This window comes from Monodelphis domestica, chromosome 3, assembly GCF_027887165.1.
Source record: "Monodelphis domestica isolate mMonDom1 chromosome 3, mMonDom1.pri, whole genome shotgun sequence".
NCBI classification, from domain to species: Eukaryota; Metazoa; Chordata; class Mammalia; order Didelphimorphia; family Didelphidae; genus Monodelphis; species Monodelphis domestica.
In genome coordinates this window covers 412,400,300-412,421,334 of record NC_077229.1, presented here as the reverse complement: position 1 = coordinate 412,421,334, position 21,035 = coordinate 412,400,300, and the positions used below count along the sequence as shown (strand labels likewise).

Genomic DNA, 21,035 nt, shown 5'->3' with positions numbered 1-21,035 from the left:
CCATTAGTCAACTTGAGGTGCAGTACTTTCAGTTCTTAATTTAACTATCTAAATTAGATTCTTCAAAACATTCAGAGAGGAAGTATGCTTTGAGATTATGCACTATTGTTAGCATTTGTAAGAACTTCCCTTAGGCCCTTGTCATTATTCATTTTCTTAGTGAAGGGAAAAGAGAGCCAGGTAACAATAAACTTTGCATATACGTAAAGACATCTGTCATCTGCAATACTGGTAACACTTGGCAGGGGAAAAAAAGAGCCCTGACCAAAATACTTTGATCAAAAACTCACATTATGGTTAAGGTTTAAAATGGAAATTGCTGCATATAAATGAAAGCTGACAGATAGCACAGGTTTTCTAGTTCATTTCATATGAAGATCAGTTGATGGCACATGGGCCATTTGACACAGACAAAACTTAGATGGTTGTATAGTGAAATGAGCAAAATTAGAGAAGCCGTTTTTAGGGTAATCACACTAAAACAAAGGAAAACAGCTTTGAATAAATTCAAAATTCTGATTAGAACAGTGAACAGTTGTGACTTCAGAAGTCTATTGCTAAAATTTGCTTCTCATATCTTGGCAAAAAACAAATAAACTAGAAGTGTAAATGAAATGAATTTTCTCAGTTATGGTCGGTGTGGTTATTTAATTTAATTTATTTTTTATGAAGGTGAGTTGAAATTTGGAGGTAGAGGTGGTCAGTAGTGATAGAGATAAAAAAAGAAAGAAAAAAGAATTAAAAGATTTAAAATCAATATCCAGTACTCCAAATACTACATTTTATAAGATTTATTAATATTAACTTGAAGTAGAGAAAAGTGATAGCCTTAGCAAAGTTTCCCAGCTGTGCCACCTGACAAAGTGAGAAGGGCAGAATTACACACAACTTTACCAATACAATGTAAACCTGTGTGATATGGAAATCACTTTAAAAGACTGATATATGTTAATTTAAGGTCACCAAGGAATTCAGCTATGTAATTCCTAAATGAAAACTCAAGTCAGCTGTTAACCTTTTTATGGTGTTTTAATTACAAACAGGAGAAAGAAAAGTATTAGAGGAAGAGAGAGAGAAGGGGGAAAGGGAGAGAGGAAATAGGGCTTAAATACCCACTCTGCTTAGGCTGAGCCAAAGGCCCAAGGCCCTGGATAGCCGAGGCACAGAAAAGAGATCAGTCCCTATCACTCATGTGACCAAAATGGAGAAAACAGTCTGTGGGCTCCTCCACTCCAAGCATCAGTCTCCAACTACCTTTTTCCCTCCACACAGGAAGTCCCCAGAACCCCTGAGCTATAATCTACCTCACTTCCTGTCTCTCACATGTGCCAATGGTGGCTCTAGCTTGACCTAGAACCTCCCAGAGGTCTGTCCTTTTTGCACATGTCTGTTGAAGGCCATATTCTCAAATAATTAAATCTTGAGTTTTACTGCAGCCCTTCCTGATCTTGTTACCCTTAGTAGGGTGGGGATTGTAGCTTCCAAGACCTGATTCTGTTATTACAAATATCTCTATTGTTATTGATCAGGAAATAGCTAAATCCCATCTTCTAAAGAATGGTCTGAATAGGGTGGAGTAGTTTTTAAATTCATACCTGTAATGTGGGGCAGAGGGAAAGGGATTCTGGGAAATGAAGTCCAAGATATTTACACAGAATATAAAGAATATATATATTTTATTCACTGAAGTAAACAAAAAATAATCCAAAATGGAACCAAACAGATAACATAATTGTATGATGGGCATGTTCAATTTAATATAGAGCTTTAAAAACCTGTAGGTAAGTTAACATTTTTATATGCAGAACTTTTCTGTTCATCATACTGTATATTGAAAAGTTGTTTAATTATTGCTAACCTCATAATAAAAAGAGAAACTTCAAATTTTAAATAAGATTAGTTTTCATGCAAATGACAATAGGGAAAAAAAGATTAAGGTTTATCATAGGATTCAGGAATGTTCAAGTTTCACATTCTGGAAATTGTTTAATGGATGAATATAATGACGAGATAAAAAGTAAATTATGTGGAGTATATTCAGAGAATAATGGAATTGATAGATTAATGGAAATTAAGGGTCAGGATGTTAAGGGGTGGTATCTCTGGTATGGAGGGCTTGTCATACTCTCCTAGGGCAGCTCTCCAGCCTCTGACCCCCACCTGACACCCAGCTCTCACTTGTGGCTCCCAGTAGCTGCTAGCATGGGGCAGCGGCCACCCGGGCAACAGCTTCGACAGGCTGGCTAAACCTTGTGAGGGTAGCCATCGGTCATCGACCCCTGGTGAACCAGGGCTTTGCTCACCCAGCATGTGAAGACTGCTTCGGGCAAACAGACGGAAGAAACCAATAAGAAGGTTCAACGGCTGAGAGGGCGACGCAGCAAAGCACTGTGGAGTGCTTAGGGCGTGTTGGAGCACAAAAGACAACACGGCCATCCAATGCAGCTGAGGAAGTCTCCAGGTGTAAAGACTTTTCGTGCCACTGGGCCCAGGCTTCCAATGCCGAGAGAGTGGGACTATCTCTGTGCAATGACTTTTCCACTTAAATCTCTTTCATGCACAAGTATCTTTGTGCACACTCATCTATCCTAACCCCGTCCACCCTCTTCAAGACCTGCGGTGATGGGGGAGTGGCGACGCAACAGGTGGAGGTGACCACTGGCAGTTGTAGTCATGATCCTGCACGTAGGCGGCCCATGGACCAGTGGTCGCTCGGCCCTGTAGGGCAGCGGTGACATTTGACAGCATCCTGGGCGACTGAGCAGCCCTCTCTAGGACAGCACTGCTCACCCTAATCAACGGAGGGGACTAGAAAAGGTGTCCCAAACATTGCCTGCCCTACAAACACCCGGTCAGCACACTGCGGCTGGCGGGTCATCCCTTTAAACAGTAAAAATCAAAGGAAAGAAAATACAAAGAAACTCCTACTAGGAGCATGGAACATCAGGACATTACTTGATAGAGAGAATACCCCAAGACCTGAGAGAAGAACAGCTCTAATCGGTAAAGAACTGGCGCGATATAACATTGACATCACAGCCTTAAGCGAAACACGCTTACCAGAAGAGGGATCACTCAGCGAACCCACCACTGGATACACCTTCTTCTGGAAAGGTAGAGCCTCAAATGAAGACAGAATTCACGGTGTTGGCCTGGCCATCAAGACCAATTTGCTCAAACAGCTGCCAGACTTGCCTGTGGGCATCAGCAAGAGGCTCATGAAGATCGGTTTACCTCTCAGCAAAGACCGGTATGCCACAATCATCAGCCCATATGCCCCAACACTGACCAGCACAGAGGAGACCATCAAGCAGTTCTACTCTGACCTGAGTGCCGTCCTGCACTCAGTGCCCACCAATGACAAGCTGATACTACTGGGAGACTTCAACGCCCGCCTTGGCCAGGACCATGAAAGATGGAAAGGAGTGCTCAGCAAACACGGTGTGGGCAAAATGAACAACAATGGCCTAGTGCTACTCAGAAAATGCTCAGAGTTTGAACTCACCATCATGAACACTGTGTTCAGAATGGCAAACAAATATAAAACAACGTGGATGCACCCAAGATAAAAACAGTGGCATCTCATTGACTACATCATTGTACGCTGGCGAGACATCCAGGATGTAAAGATCACCAGATCCATGAGAGGAGATGAATGCTGGACAGACCACCGATTGGTTAGAGCGACTCTTCAAATGCGCATTGTGCCTCGCCATCCAAAACGCGCCCAGACAGTTCGCGCATTTTACATCTTAGTCATCTTAGAGATCCATCTTATTTGCAGTCCTATCTGGATGACAAGCTGTCTCTCAAGGGACCACTCACTGGAAGCTCAACCAAGAAATGGAACCAGTTCAGAGACGCAGTGAAGGAAACATCAAAGGCAGTCCTAGGCCCCAAACAACGCAACCACCAGGACTGGTTCGATGAGAACAACACTGCTATTGAAGACTTATTGAGCAAAAAGAACAAAGCCTTTATGGAGTGGCAAAATAACCCAAACTCCGCTCCTAAAAAGGACAGATTCAAGTCTCTCCAAGCCACAGCGCAGTGTGAGATCAGGAAGATGCAAGACCGATGGTGGGAAAAAAAGGCAGAAGTAATCCAGCGCTTTGTTGATACAAAAAACTACAAACAATTTTTCAGTGCCCTCAAGACTGTTTATGGGCCATTAAAACCCACCACCACTCCCTTGCTATCCTCTGACGGTGACACTCTCATAAAAGATAAAAAAGGCATCAACAACAGGTGGAAAGAACACTTCAGTCAGCTTCTCAACCGACCTTCTTCAGTCGACCAAAGCTCCCTTGACCAGATCCCACAAAACCGCACCATTGAACAACTTGATGTCCCTCCTTTAATAGAGGAAGTCCAAAAAGCCATTAAACAAATGAGTGCAGGCAAGGCAACCAGTAAAGACGGGATCCCAACCGAGGTGTACAAGGCCTTAAATGGAAAGGTGCTCCAGGCATTCCATATAGTGCTGACCAGCATATGGGAAGCGGAAGACATGTCCCCAGAACTCAGAGATGCCTCCATCGTAGCAAGAAGAAAGGCACATGAGCAGCCTGTGACAACTACAGAGGCATCTCACTACTCTCCACTACTAGAAAGATCCTCACCCACGTTATACTCAAAAGACCCCTGCCATCTGTTTCAGAGAAGAACCTGCCTGAATCACAATGTGTCTTCCGACCAGATCGTAGCACCATCGACATGGTCTTCACAGTGAGGCAAATGCAGGAAAAATGCCTTGAGCAGAATCTGAGTCTCTACATTGTCTTCATAGACCTGACAAAGGCGTTCGACACAGTAAACAGGGATGCAACATGGGTGATCCTTAGTAAGCTCTGCTGCCGAGCAAAAATCGTCAAACTGATCCAGCTCTTTCATGTCGACATGACAGGGGAAGTCCTATCTGGTGGAGCGACTTCTAACCCCTTCAATATCTCCAAAGGTGTGAAACAAGGCTGTGTCCTCACTCCGGTACTATTCAACCTAGATTTCACCCAAGTATTACGATATGCTGTGATGGATCTAGACCTGGGCGTCTATATCAAATACCAACCTTTGCCGCCTAACTGCAAAAACAAAGACAACAGAGAGACTCATCCTGGAAGCTCTCTTTGCAGATGACTGCTCTCATGGCCCACCAAGAAAATCATCTCCAAACCATTGTGGACAGGTTCTCCACCGCAACAAAACTGTTTGGCCTGACTATCAGCCTCAGCAAAACAGAGGTGCTGTTCCATCCTGCACCAGGGAGGCCAACTAACCAGCCATGCATTACCATCTACAGCACGCAGCTTTCTAACGTCAACACTTTCAAGTACTTGGGCAGCACCATCGCCAATGATGTGTCCCTAGACCATGAGATCAATGCCAGGATCCAAAAGGCCATCCAAGCACTCGGGCGGCTGCGCTGCAAAGTCCTCCAACACAGCGGTGTAAGCACTGCGACGAAGCTCAAAGTGTACAACGCAGCAGTCCTCAGCTCGCTCCTGTACGGTTGTGAGACATGGACACTGTACTGGAAGCACATGGAGCAGCTGGAGCAATTCCACCAATGCTCCCTCCGGTCAATCATAAGGATCCGATGGCAGGACCGAATCACCAATCAGGAAGTCCTCAACAGAGCCAACTCCACCAGCATCGAAGTCATGATCCTCAGAACCCAGCTATGATGGTCTGGACATGTCATCCGCTGAACCCACAGCGAATACCAAGACAGGTATTCTATGGTGAACTGTCATCTGGACTCAGGAAAGAAGATCCACCAAAGAAAAGATTCAAGGATCAGCTAAAGTCCAACTTGAAGTGGGCTGGCATTACACCAGAGCAACTAGAACTCGCTGCCTCTGACAGAAGCAGCTGGTGAACCCACATTCACCATGCCGCCACCACCTTTAAGATGAGCGACATCGACGTCTTGCCGCTGCGCGTGAACGCCTACACCAGTCCACAACCGCACCTCCTGTAACAACTGGCATCCCATGCCCGATGCGCCACAAACTCTGCGCCTCAGCCTTTGGACTCCAAAGCCACATGAGGGTACATCAATAGATGATAATGCACAAAGACAATTGTCATTCTTGGACATCGAGAGACTACTACTAAGGATCAGGATATTATAGGACTTAGTAAACAAATAATAGTCTCCGAAAATTGTGCCTAAAGTCAGAATAAACATAAAGATTGCACCTGATTTAGTAAAGCAGTTCAGAAATTTGGCAAAATTGTGGTGAGGTGTAGAGGTATACCCTTGGAGTTTGGGAAGGATACCTTTTGCAAGAATGCAAGACTCCAAAGGTTACTTAAAAGTAAAAAGAGAGATTTATTAGTGTCAACATGGAAATCTAGAAATCCCCAGTTTATTTAGTTTAAAGGTATAAACCCCAGGTTTTGACCTTGTCACAGAAGAGGTTCCCCCACACCCCCCAGGGAAGGTCCCACTTCACCAGACAATAGACATCCACTTCAGCTTTGGCACAGTAGGTAGCGTCAATCTCCCAAGCTGAAGGTCCTGAGTTCCATCCATGGAAGGAGGGTGTGATATATGGGGAAAGCCTTCTGGAGAAAAAAGAGCTACCTAACTTTGGATGGGATCCACCTCCCACCTGAAGTGGATTTCAATTGTCTAATGAAGTGGGACCTTCCCTCAGGGTGAAACCTCTCCTGTGACAAGGTCAAAACCTGGGGTTTCTACCCTCAAACTAAATAAACTGGGGACTTCTCTATTTCCATGTTGACATTAATAATGTTGAATTCTCGGCCAGCAAGACAGCATAATTGGAGCAACCTGGAAATTTGCTCCTCCAATGCCTCAATTCTGGGGGTTTGTATTCTTTTACATGACTCTGGGGCAAGGGGATGGAGAGGAGTTTTCCCTGAAGGCATGAGGGTGGTTCACATGATTTGGATCAGTGGCTCAATCTAAGGAGGATAATCCTCTCAGGGTCAGATTTTTTAGGTTGGGAGTCAAAGGGTGGAAGGGAGCAGAGAAATTTCCCTGATAGTAGTTTGCCTGAGTTTCTAGGGGTACAATGCCCATGTCAAAATGACCCTGGATCTCAAATGAGTGACAAAGATGAGATTATACAACCCAGATGGCAGAGACCAGAAAAAAAAAAAAAAACTACCTGAGGGATAGAGACAGAGGAATGGTCTGAAATTAGGAGTTGGAAGCAAAAAGTTTGCCTACCTCTTGTCCAGGTCCTGGAATTCAGGTATAATAGGAGAGTAATTGGCACTTGGTAGAAATGGTTTAAAAGGAGAATGGTTTGTTGGGTGGGCAGAATGGTTTAAATTCAAATGCTTAAAGAATGTTGCCTGAAAAGTTTGAGGATGGAGCAGTGTAGCAAGAAAATATTCCTTCCAGCAGTCACAGTATAAAGGACTATAGGATCAGTAAAGCAAGAAGGAATTATCCTTGAAAGGAGTAGGACTAAAACCAAGATTAAGTTCTAGGAGAACACATTATGGGTAAGTTATGTGCACCAAGTACAAATGTAATTACCAGAATTGGGGTGACGTTATAATGAGAAAAATTAGTGAGGTATGCTCTCTAGGCAAAATTTAACTGATCATTAGTAAAATTAATCTTATTTAAAATAAAATTTGAGATCTTGGCATTTTAGAGTGGCCACCACAAAATCTTTCCCCAAGGTTTGTTTCTCCAACTTCCCCTACAATTTTAGCATTAAGTCTTCTAGGCTCTTAGTGGGAAATCAAGAGAGGTGGGGCAGATGAGTGATTGATAGATGGAGTAATCTCTGAAGGGTCTCAATGTATTGCTTTTGCTTCCTTTAAATATTACAAATCAATTTGGGTATGGTTATAGTTACTTTTATTGATGTTGTGGGGTGCAGAGGTATGCCCCTAGGGTTCGGGAAGGATACCTTTCACAAAAATGCAAGACTCTGAAACTTAGCTTAAAAGTAAAGAGAGAGACTTATTAGAAATGTTAAATTTTTTGGCCAGCAAGACAGCATGAGTGGAACAACCTGGGAGGTTGCTCCCAGAATGCCTCCATTCTGGGGTTTTTATATTCTTCTACAGCAGTGAGGATATGACTCTGGAGCAAGGGGTTGGGGGAGGAGGTTAGCCCTAAGAATGGGGGTGGTTCTCCTGATTTGGAGGATAAATGAATTAGGTGTGTCTCTTTGTCCATCTCAATTAAATGGGGCAATCAAAGAAGGGTAATATCCCAGGTCAGGTGTTTTGGGTTGGGAGTCAGGAGGGCCTATGGGAGCAGAGGAATTTCCCTGATAATAGTTTGCCTGAGTTTCTGGGGATACAATGACCGTGCCACTATGACATAGGAAACAGGTTTTTTGAGGATTCTGAGAATTGTTCTGAGTTGTTTTTGTAGAAAATTAACATGATGGAAATAGTGTATAAGGATAATGATTTTCCTGCCAACAGTGAGCAGAAGGACCTGGGTATGTATCCATCTTACCAAACCACACACACAAACACATAGATGTGTGGTTCGGTAGGACAGATATTATCATGTAAGTGTTATATATGTGTACACACAGATAGAATACATATTATGTATGTATATAATATGTGTATTATTGTCAGTTAGTTAACCTTAAATCTTTTATTAATAAAATCATCCCTGATGCCCAGAGGACTCTATGTGGTACAATTATTATAAAGATAGCTATGAAACAGACCCTTCTCACAAGAAATTTACTTAAATGTGAGTACCTGGGGTATAGAAATCAAGACTTATACAATAATTTTGTCTCTATTAGATCATCTTTTATATACAGGGTTCTGAACATGACTGCACCATAAATATTTGTGGAATGAGTGAATTAATGTCTATACTGGGAAAGATAGCATAGCATTTTCAATTAGATGATTGGCCAGGCATTGCTTAAAGATAAGGTCCTGAATTATAATGATAATAAGTATAGAGAAAAGGAAGGAAGATATGAAAGACATTTGAAAGGGGGAAAGTCCTCAAGGAAAACAAAAACCTGACTAAATTTTCAAAGAACCTGAAACAAAGCAACATGATTGATAATTTGCATTGTGTTCTCATCCTATGACCTAATCTGAACTTTGATATTTTGATGTATGACCTTGGGGGGAGTTATGTAACTTGTTCTGAGCTACAGTTCCATCATTTAAATTGATTTTTATTTCTTTAAGGTCATTGCCAGCTCTAAAATTCTTCTCAATCTGTCCTGGATGAAATACATTGACTTCTGCCAAACAGAAGGACTGGGGTTTATGTGCACACACTGAAAAAGCAAAAGCAAAATTTATGTTTCCATTCAGTCCTTGGTGTTGCACACTGCTTTGTTTGCTCAATGAGAGCCTCTTTTATTATGTGGACTAGAATACACTTTCCCTTTATTCATTCATTCATTGTAGCATTCAATGATATGCTATAAATCAATTAAGAAAATATATTTCATTTTGTGTGTTTTTCTCCTCACTATTGTATAGGCTTCTTATATTCTCAAATTGGGGAGTACTAATATGCAGTGGATATAATCCTTTTGTAACACAATTATATTGGCTTTTGAAAAGAAACCTTTTCAGAGTTTCTAGAAAATCAAATATAGATTCCCATATATACCTGCTCTAGAAAAAGCAAGAAGTCTGCTGTGAGGAATACTTTGAAACCAAAGAAGGGCAAAACAATATAGAAATAGGAATATATAAGTATAGAAACATATTCAAACACAGTAGGATTTGTGCCCTTCTACTTTTCCTCATTTGTAAAATTAAGGTATTGGACTAGTTGATCTTGAAGTAGATCTTTTCAGATTTAAACTTCTTTAATTATTCTAGGAAGGGCCAGAAAAACTATTGGAAGACTGACATATCACTTTAGGGATGCTTGAAAGGCCATCCCATCCCCTTGTTCCTAAGGAATTCCCCGAACTTGCCCAATGACTGATGCTTAAATTTCCAGTTATAACTTTGTCCACTGCCAATGTACAGCTCCTCTCCCAGGAAAATAATATTCGATTCAATAAACATTTAAGAAATCAATATTTGTAAGCCATTTGAGTGCTGTGAATCTGAAGGGGGAAGGGAAGACATTGTCTATTGTCAAGGATCTTATAACTTTTAATGTTAGCATACAATGAATTCCAAAGTAAATATAAAAAAAATGAGCAAAGGGCCAGTAAAATATTGAAGAGTCAGGGAATCCTTTATTGAAGGATTAGTACTAATATCTGTCCCAAGACTTGAAAAAAGACAAAGATTCAGAGTTGGTAATAGTTACGTACGCATATAGTAGTGAGAAAACATGGAGGTATAGCTATTTCTCTGTGATGCTTCTACACTCTAAATTCCATTTATGACTTTGTTTCCCAAGCTCCTGTCTTTGGAATATGAACTTCTTATTCTGAAAATTCACCATATCTAGCCCACATATAGACACACCACACTACTCCCTAGAAAGCATCACACTATTTAACTGAATATTTTTCTCCCTCTTCATCTCATTTCTGCATTGACTCAGAAAATAGTAATCAGATCAATATTACTAAAGTGCTCTCTTGTACATGATTTCCCCTAAGAGAATGTAACATACTTGAAGGCAGGACTTGAATTATTTACTTTTATTGATATATTCAATATATTTTTCATTAATTCATGGATGCAGTAGATACAATATTGAGTAGAAGGAATGATTAGTAAATATTTTGACTGAAAAAATTAAAAAGAATATGAGAGAACAGGAAGAAAGGTAGGAGGAGTGTCTTTGAAGAAGATGTTTAACATCAGGCTAAGGGGATTAGATTTCATTTTTTGGAGAGGAGGAAAAACAAAGTTCTTTTAGACATATCAATCATATATTTTCCCTGGGATATATATATATATATATATATATATATATATATATATATATATATATATTTGTAACTGACTGCAAAATTCTTTTAAAAGTAGAAAATGTAGAAGAACAATTATGAGGCTATGATGATAAACTAGATCAGAGATAATGAGGAAATAGAGTAGGGCATTGTTTCTGGTCATAGAGAGGAAGGAATAGATGAAAGATGTGTAAGTAGAATCAGCAAGACTCAACAGCTGACTGGATATGATTTGAGAGAGAGATGGAAAAATTTATGATGATTCTAAATTTAAGCATAAAGGAAAATTTAGAGGAATGATATGTTTATGAGGAAAGATATTGAGGTTGTACAGACTTTTTATAATCTCTCAGTTTGTGAATGATAATGAGGTTAAGGATTAAAAAGAGATGTTAAAGCTAGCTACATAGATTAGGGGGTTCTCTCCATAAAAATGATCTTTCAGTCCATAGAAGTTAATGAAAAATCCAAGAGTAATGAAATAGAGAACCAAGGAGAGGATTGAGTAACACATTGGGGTACACTCACACCTAATGTGATAGAGATAAATCATGGATTCTGTGCCAGAATGCTAGTGGTAGATGAATATTCTGTATGTCACAGCACTGAAGATGTTGACTTTTCAGAGCTGGAGGAGTCAAACCCAGAAAAGTGGTAAATGTATGGGCCACCTACAAGTTGAATTAACCTGATCTCCAAAATGCTCAACATTCTTCCTGTTTTTTAAAGGAACCTTTTAAAGTATGACAATCAGAGCTTTATTTGATTCTTGAGATATGAATTAAGTAGGGTAGAATACAGTATGCTTCTTATTTTCATTAAACAATGTGCTATTATTAATTCAGAATTAAAAGGTTTTCCTTGTTTTGGGGAAAAAAAGAAATGTAATATTTCCAAGGAAATCCAGGTTACTCTCAACACAAGAAAAATGGAAAGATTGAAAAGAAAATTTTGATGAGGAAGGGGCATTTCTTAGAAATTAAACAAGGTTATAAGATGGAACTTTGGGAAGTGAGAGCAGAAGAGAAATGTGATTAGGAAGCTGGAAAAGGACAAGTGTATGAAGAAAGGGCTTTTAAAACTGAAACACTGACTCAAAATCACTGGATTTAAGAGTACAGTTCTTAGTTCTCATTAGACAAGCTGTGGAAACATAAAGAACAGAAATGTACTGGGAAGGGAAAAAACAGTTTATAGACATCAACAATTTGTTTTCTAATTAGTATTTTTTTAATGCTATGAAAAGACAAAAAAGAGGCCATCAAAGCTGGAACTTAAAAAAAAAAAGTCTCTTTATTGTTCATGTTGCCTCTGCTGGACACATGGAAGTGCCCAAGGTAGCAGGGAGGAGCCAAAACTTTATTGACTTCTATACTGCTTTTTCAGAAGATTTTCTACTCCAGGAAGTTCCTTGTATATTCTTTTGTTGCTGCTCTTAAAGATTGAATGCATTTCTTTGTATCTGAGGCTATGGTGATGGGAGAATTTTGTTATAGACAATGGCAATATTATCTTTAATAGCTTGAGTCTCTGCTCTTCTTTAGATGTACATTATTTCTTTTCCATAATAATCCTGTAAATAAGAGACCTCATATTTATATGTCATATTTAATTTGATAAAGAATTTTTCTCACAACAATCCCATGAGTTATCCTTTCAAAACTTAAATGAATCTATATTCTTAGTGATATAGGTATTGCTATTTCATAATGATGCCTGATTATACTCTGTGATCTTTGTCCCTGTCATCTCTTAAAATGTCCCTCAGTTGTCTACTCAATGCATTGGGGTCCATACTCATAATTTTTTGGTATAGATACTAATGGGATACAAAAATTGCTCCATAGTTACCTCTCTGTTTTTGTGATTGGAGCATTTTTCTAATGACATCCTTTGCATAGATTTTACTGTATAATTCTTTACTGAAAATGTTTTGTACTGTCAATGGCTTATTCTCAAAAAGACAAAGATTCAATACAATTCTGAAGGACTTATGCTAAAAAAAGTTATGAATCTCAAGAGAAAGAATTGATGCAGTCTGAATGTAGTTCTAAGCATACCTTTTAGTTTACTATTTTTATTTTCTTGGGTTTTATCTTCTTTCACAACATGACTAATATAGAAATAAGTTTTGCATGATTACATATGTATGATCAATATCAGATTGCTCACCTTTTAAATGACGAGGAATAGAAGGGATAGAGGAGGTAAATTAAAAAAAAATTAAATGTCAAAAATTGCTTCTATATGTAATTGGGGGAAAGATCATATTTTATTTTATTTTTTGATTATAACATTCCTGAGATTAAAAAAAAATTGGTTTAATTTTAGAAAGTAATTGGTGGCAGCATTCATTATGTTTTGTTTTGTGTTTTAATTAAGTGTCCAGACCTTTTTAACAATATGCAATACATAAAAATATTATGACCAAGTAAGAATTTATACCATGTATTTTGGGATCATTTAATGTAAGGAAAACTATTGACATAATTAATTACATCAATAAAAAGTAACCAAAATCATGATTATATCAAGAGGTGTGGAAAAAGCTTTTGACAAAATACAGCACTCATTCCTATTCAAAACACTTGAAAGTATAGCTATGAATACATTTTCCATAGATTATTCAGTACATTTTTAAAACTATCAGTAAGCATAATTTGTAATGAGAATAAGTTAGCTTTAACTATAAAATCAAGAATAAAACAAGGATGTCATTATCACCAATATTAGCTGATATTGTACTAGAAATGCTATCAATAGCAATAAGAGAAGAAAAAAGAAATTAAGGAGATCAGAATGGGCAAAGTGTTGATAAAACTGTATAAAATTAATTGAAACTATCAATAAGTTTAGCAACGTATCCAGATATAAAATAAGCACACATAAATCATCATTTCTATGTATAACTGACAATGTCCTGCAAAGAAGAGATAACCCATTTAAATTAGCAATAGATAGAATGAGAACAGTCAGTATAATTTAAATGAAAATCCAACCTAAACTAATCTAATTATTCAGTTTCATCCCACCAAAACTATCATTGAACTATAAAAAAATAATAATGGAATTCATTTGGACAAAAGAAAAGGCAAAGAATAACAAAAGAAATAATGAAAAATTATTAAATATGGAGGTCTAGAAGTAGCAAATTTCAAACTATATTATAAAGCAGAAATTATCAAAATTATCTGGTGCTGGCTAAGAAACAGAAAAGTGAATCAGTGAAATATAATAGGTATACAACAAAGAGTTATTAAAATTTATAGTAATCGTGTGCTTGACAAAAGTAAAGTTCCAAGTTTTTGTAATAAGAATTCACTATTTGTTAAAAGTTGTTGGAAAAACTATAAAGCAGATTGGTTGAAACTAGATATAGACAAATAACTTATGCCATTTGCCAAAATAAGATCAAAATGGAAACATAAAGGGAGATACTATAAACAAGGAGGAAGAACAAGGAATATATTACCTCTCAGATTTGTGGACAGGAGAATTTGTGAATAAACAGATAGAAAGCATTGTGAAATGCAAAACAGATAATTTTGAATACATTAAATTGAAAGATTTTTGCACAAATTAGAAGGAAAGCATTTAGTCAAAGCAAAAAAAAATTCATAGGCAGTTTCTCAGATAGAGGTCTCATATAAAGTATGTAAAGAACTTTGTCAAATATATAAGAATATGAGCTATTCCCCAACTGATAAATGGTCAAAAGATGTGGACAGTTTTTGGATAAAGAAATAAAAGTTACATATAATTATACAAAAAAATGCTATTTCATTATTGATTAGAAAAATGTAAATCAAAACAACTCTGAGATACCTCTTTGATTAAATTGATAAAAGGGTCAAATGACAAATATTGGAGGAGTTGTGGAAAATTAGTAACATTAATACATTGTTGGTGGAACTATGGACTCATCCAAACAGTTTGGAAAGAAATCTGGAATTATACTCAGAGAGTTGTAAAATTATGTATACCTTTTGACTGTAATATCACTATTAGATTTATTTCCTAAGGTGATCAAGGGAAAATTAAAACAAATACATTTTCTAAAATATTTATAGTAGCTCTTTTTTTGTGGTGTCAAAAACAAAGGAAACTGAAGGCATGTCTATCAATTGAGGAATGGCTGAACTTTGGCACATGATTTTAATAGAATACTATTGTGCTATAAGAAATGATAAACAAGATGATCAGAAGAAAAATTTGTGAAGACTTAAATGAAGCAATAAAAAGTGAAGTGAGCAGAACAAGAAAAACTTTGTACACAGTTTTTTTACACAGTAACAACAATAACATATGATGATCCACTATGAATGGCTTAACTATTATGAATTAGACAAGGATTCTGGACAAATCTATGGGACTTATGATGAAGAAGGATATCCACCACCATAGAAGGGACAGATAGAGTCAGAATACAGTTTGAAACATATCATCCTTCACTTTATTTCCTCCATGAACTTTTCTTTAGTGTAAGCAATATGGGTTTTATTTCACAACATGATATACAGGCAAATATGTATAATATGATAATATATATATAAATATATACAGACTGTATAATAATACCTTCTTTTGTGGGGAAGGAGAAGGTGTGAGAAAGAGGAGAAAAAAAGAATAAACAGAGTTTTGAACATGACTAAGGTGAATATTTATTTCTCTTGGATAAAAATATATAATATTTATAACAAATCATATGTATTATTTTATGGTTATGTTACATGTTATATTATGTCATATGTAAAATAAATTATAACACAAAAGAAATAAAGTGTTTAATGAAATCTCCTAAAAATCCATTTTGACCACATAGTAACTAAAATATTCAAAGGGGGGAAACTGCAGATTTTGGTTCCCCTTTTCTTTAAAGTTATAGAAAATACGTACCTTTTTACTTATTTTTGGTAAGGTTTTACATAGTAAGTTCATTTCATAAAGATTCCATTGCTTATTCTTAGCAAAAGGAATCTAGTGATGTTCCTGAATTATTAACCAACAAGTTTCATTTATAGCAGGAAGCAATTGAGAAGGATATTAACATGCAGGATGCTTAGAATACAAAAAGTACTGTTCTTTAATTCATGGATAAATGGAAGGGGAAATAACATGTTGAACATTGAATTCTACCTTATAAAATGATTACAGTAGCATATATTATTCAGTTGATACATAGCCAAAATTCTTGCTCAATCTCCTGTGCCCAGATTTCCTCCCATGACTCTGAGGGCTTATTCGTTCCATGAAGAATTAGCACCCTTGCGGTTAGAGGAGAATCCTCTCTTCCTTGATTATTCTAGCATAATTTTATTTGTTTATTTGAGGAGATGCTTTCTGAATCTGCTTCAACAACTTTTATATTGAGTATATTTGGTAAATGAAGCCACATTGGAAATTAATTTAATTCTATATTAATTCAGCATATGCCTCCATGGTGACAAAAGGTATAGAGCTTGGTTTTCTCCTTCCCATCAAAGCTGAGATACTACAAAATGATATATCACATTGTCAGTTCTTCAGAGTACTTCTACAGCTTTTATCTCATTTCATTCTCATAATCAGCAAGAGTATGTAGAACAACCTATTTGTTGGCCAAAAGAGAACTGATTCTGAAGTGGGTTCAAATTTTTCCTCTGATGCAATGCTATACAAGTTCAGGAAAATCAATTTACTACTGTGGGCCTGATTTTCTTTTTTTGAAAAGGGAAATGATTGCATTACATGTCCTTTGAGATCCATAGCAGTTCTAGATATTCCCGTGATCAGAATGATAGCACAGAAGCATAGTATAGAAGTAATGAGTACAAATATTTCTATAAGTTAAAATCCTGAGAGATTAAGAGTTCTCTAGGAACAAGAAATCCTAGTCAGGAAATAGAAACCCCCCCCACAATGCTCACCCTTATTCATCACACACACACACCTATTTAAAATTCTCACTCCACAACTCTAAGATATGGAAAAAATTGATATACCTAAAAATAAGCTATTAAAGTATTTTAAAATTGTATGAGATGGTAAGATTTCACCTAGACATTTAATACAACAAATATTTAGTAAGCATCTACATTTGTAATACTTTATTTTTAGGCCTCAGAGACATAAAAATTCTTGCCCTTACATTCTTCTGAAGGAGGAAGTTACAAAAATGTGGTACAATGGAAAAAGCCCAGAAATTGAAGTGAGAATTCCTGGATTGAAATCCTCATATTTCCACTTATCACCTGGGAAGACTTGGACAAATTACCAAAATTCTGAGTCCCAGTTCTCTTATTTTTAAAAGGATTTTGGGGTAGCAGATGGATTAGATGATCTCAAAGTCCCCTTCCAAAAGCTATGATACATGCCCACAGATTAAGGCAATATTAAATATAAACAAAATTATTTGGAGGGCAAGAGAGGTATCATTAATAATCAGTAAGATTCTTAAGAAGATGGTAGCAATTGAGGTGAATAAAAATAATTCAGCAAAAACCAAAAGGGTTCCAAAAATGTAGTATTTAGTCACTGCGCCTCTAGAGGTTTGACCTACTATCTAATTGATGTTACGTGTTTGCTCTTCTGTGCTAAATTGTGACATTAAGTATCCCATTCCTCTATAGGCAGAATTCACAGCCATGCGGGACCAGTATATGAGAGGTGGCGAAGGCTTCATCATATGCTACTCTGTCACTGACCGACAGTCCTTCCAGGAAGCTGCTGGGTTTAAAGAACTCATTTATCAGGTCCGCCACACCTATGACATTCCTTTGGTGCTAGTGGGGAACAAAATTGATCTAGAGCAGGCCAGACAGGTAAGTATTAATTGAATCTGTTAGTTTTCTTTTCTGTAGATTATTTCATAGCATGTCTGGTTACCATAGCATATGAGGTCAATTCCAAAAGTATTTGTATTTATTTACTTATTTTGTAGAAAATGTATAAAGTTATGATAAGTATCCTACTGATATTGTTCTAGTGAAAGACACTCTCGAAGTATACCATGATACTGAGTCATAATGAATATGATCATTCTGATCTGCTCTCATTTCCTCCACAGAAATCAATGGCTAAGGATGTCAGTCACTAGGTATCAAATGGCATTAGAAAGACTGGTCAAGGGGGCAGCTGGGTAGCTCAGTGGATTGAGAGCCAGGCCTAAAGTCAGGAGGTCCTAGGTTCAAATCTGGATTCAGACACTTCCCAGCTGTGTGACCCTGGGCAAGTCACTTGACCCCCACTGCCTAGCCATTACCACTCTTCTGACTTGGAACCAATACACAGTATTGATTCTAACATGGAAGGTAAGGGTTTAAAAAAAAAAAAAGACTTGTAGAAAACTCTCTGAATGATGTTATCCAGTTTCCATAATTGAGTTACTAAATCTAGGCAGTAAACACAAGTCCAAGACTTTATAACACTTTATAGAAGCAGGTTATCAAGAATGAGAAAGAAAATTAATTTCTGTTTTACATGAGGGAACCAAAGTAAGGAATTTGAATTCAATTTGTTGGAACTTTGGTTCCCTCATATGAATATATATCTATATACATATACATTCATAATTTACTTTATTCAATTAAACATTAATTTAATTAAATTATTAAATTATTAAATACCTACAATGTACCAGGCACAGTGTTAAGCACTAACAATCCAAATGAAAAACAAAACAGGTCTTGCCCTAGGAGAACTAACAGTCTGATAGAGGAAGACAACACAAAAAAATAAAGCAGTAAAGAAGGTTGATACAGCTACCTTTTGTAGGACATGATTGAAAGTTCCAGAGAAGCCCCAAAGCTTTGTAGCTGGTGGGGGAAAGGGAGAGAAAAATTCTCAAGTCACCTTTTGAAACAGAAGCCCTGGATTCCAAACCCCTGTTCTCCTGTCAAGGGTGCAAGATGAGAGGAAGAGTGCTCTGATGAGATGTACTAGATGGATTTGATCTCGTAGCATAATGACATATCCCACTGATGAGGTTACTGGAGAATAAAAGCATGAGTTTGGAGATTCCCAAATGTTTCTGAGGAGTTATAGGTATGTCATGTTTCTTTAAAGTTTTTCTCTTTTTGTTTACTTATGTAATACTGATAGTAATGGGTGTCATTTTGGAGGGGGCAATTGGGCATAATTCATTCTGCCCTCTTTTCCTTCCTTCTTTGCATTTTTTTAGGATTGAATCAGCCGCATATTGTTACAAAAACAACAATTATTTAAAAAAATCCTTATTTTCCTTTCATATTAATCTTTAATTAAACTGAGTTCTAACACAATAACTTTATATTCTGATAATTAACTATGCTTCCAAAAGATAAACAAAAGAAACATAACCACTGATAAATATCAGGGTCTATTTTGAAGAATAATTTTGTTACAGGATGAATCTGGCAATACGGATGATTCCTTCCTCTATACATTTGGATTTTCCTAAACCATTTCAATTTTCCTTTGGGTAGGAAAGTGTATATTCACATTCTGGACCACTTGGATATTTCTTTGTCCTTGGTTTATGCCTGTATATACAGACAAAAGCACATATATACATATATATATATATATGTGTGTGTGTGTGTGTGTGTGTATACACACAAAATATGCCTATACATATGCAGATGTACATGTGTGTGAATATATGTTTTTATAGTGTTTCAAAAGCATTCTGCCTAGGATGTCCATTTGTACTCTGTATAAATTGTAATATATCCAAGACTTTTTTTCTATGTTCTAGGTTGAGTATTCTATCTATATTCTGATTTGCTCATTCCTTTACAATAGTAATATTCAGTGTGATATAGTTTCTAGGCATCTGTGTTATGAGTTAGAATTAGATTTTCCAACTAAATATAATTTCTTAGGAGATGGTAGACTCCTCCGAGTCTTAAAGGAAAGCTGCATGACCATGGTTGGCATGGTTAAGAGTAGATTCTTGATCATATATAATTTAGAGTAGATGGTTTCTAAGCTAACTCCCCATAGCTTGGGCTCTTCAGTTCTATCAGCCATGAACTAGGATTCAGAATTATTGGACAAGTTATTCTATTTCTGTCAGTTTCCTCATTTGTAAAATGATAGAATGAACTAGAAAATTTCAAGATTATTTTTTATCTCTAAAACTGTACTAGGCCCAGAAAGAGGTTAAATTACAGAGATTTAGAGGGAATAGCAAAGCCAGAACTAGAACCTCAATTGATTGGCTCTGTTTAAAATAATAATAATAACTAATATTTATAAATATTAGTATTACTCTGTATCAGTCCCTGTCCTAAGCCTTTCATGAATATCAACTCATTTGTTTCTCATAAGTATCCTTCAAAATAGATCATGGTTATTATCCCTATTTTATAATTGAAGAAAAAAATAGTAAATGGCTTGCCCAGGGTCATTTAGCTAATAAGTTTCTAAAAGTAGATATGACTCCAAGCCTAATGCTTAATCTATTTTATTCTACCTAGCCACCTTGCTACATTAACTATGGGTAGCTTGGACCTGAGATTCTGCATTTAAACAATGAAAATATTCAAAATTGAATACTGTTTACCAAAAGAACTGTGGGAATTTATTAAGATTTTTTAAAATGTCTAAAACTTCTATGAAAAAAAATGTTGTTGATATCCATAACACAAAGAGAGACATCTTTGAAAGCTAGATCCTTCAGAATAGGCAAAAGAAAATCACACTTCATTATTGTTTCTGTAAGAGAAGGATATTTTCCCCTATTGCCAGCCTCTGTCACAGAAGGAAGGATTGAGAAAAGACAATTGAGAGGGAGGGAAATGAGTAGAGAGGGAAATGGGCAGAGAGGGAGAGAGAAGATTCTTCTTCCCCTCTTTTTCTGGGAGAGAGGTAGCCAAGTCTTGTCCCCCTGAGAAAGGGAATATGTCTCCTCAGAGAATAGTTCTGGGAGATGGAGGACATCCACTGTCACTTCCCTAACCTGTGGTCACCCCACTATCAAGGAGAAATGGTGTTCCTTGAATTTGGCAGTTTGGATCCCTGGGATCCTGAGCTAACCTTCCGCTTTTGGGGAGAGATGTGATTCTCCCCAAATTTTCTGTCCCCTTTCCTAGCATCAGAAACCAACCAGACCTAATTCTAAAGTAGTAAAAAATTTACTTGGATTCATGGAAGGGAAGGAGAGGTAGGGGTGTCTGTTAAGGAAAGTGGGGAGTAGGAAACCCTAACACTGCTCCCCTCTGGCCG

The 21,035-nt window shown here is 37.1% G+C and overlaps 1 protein-coding gene across 1 annotated transcript in view; it reads left to right on the top strand.

Annotated features, from left to right (window-relative positions):
• RIT2 (Ras like without CAAX 2) overlaps positions 1-21,035 on the top strand; it is a 565,628-nt gene that overhangs the window by 269,256 nt on the left and 275,337 nt on the right. The window contains exon 4 of the mRNA XM_001362484.3: positions 17,459-17,650. Coding sequence (XP_001362521.1) covers positions 17,459-17,650 — 192 coding nt within the window. The remainder of the gene's footprint in view (positions 1-17,458; positions 17,651-21,035) is intronic.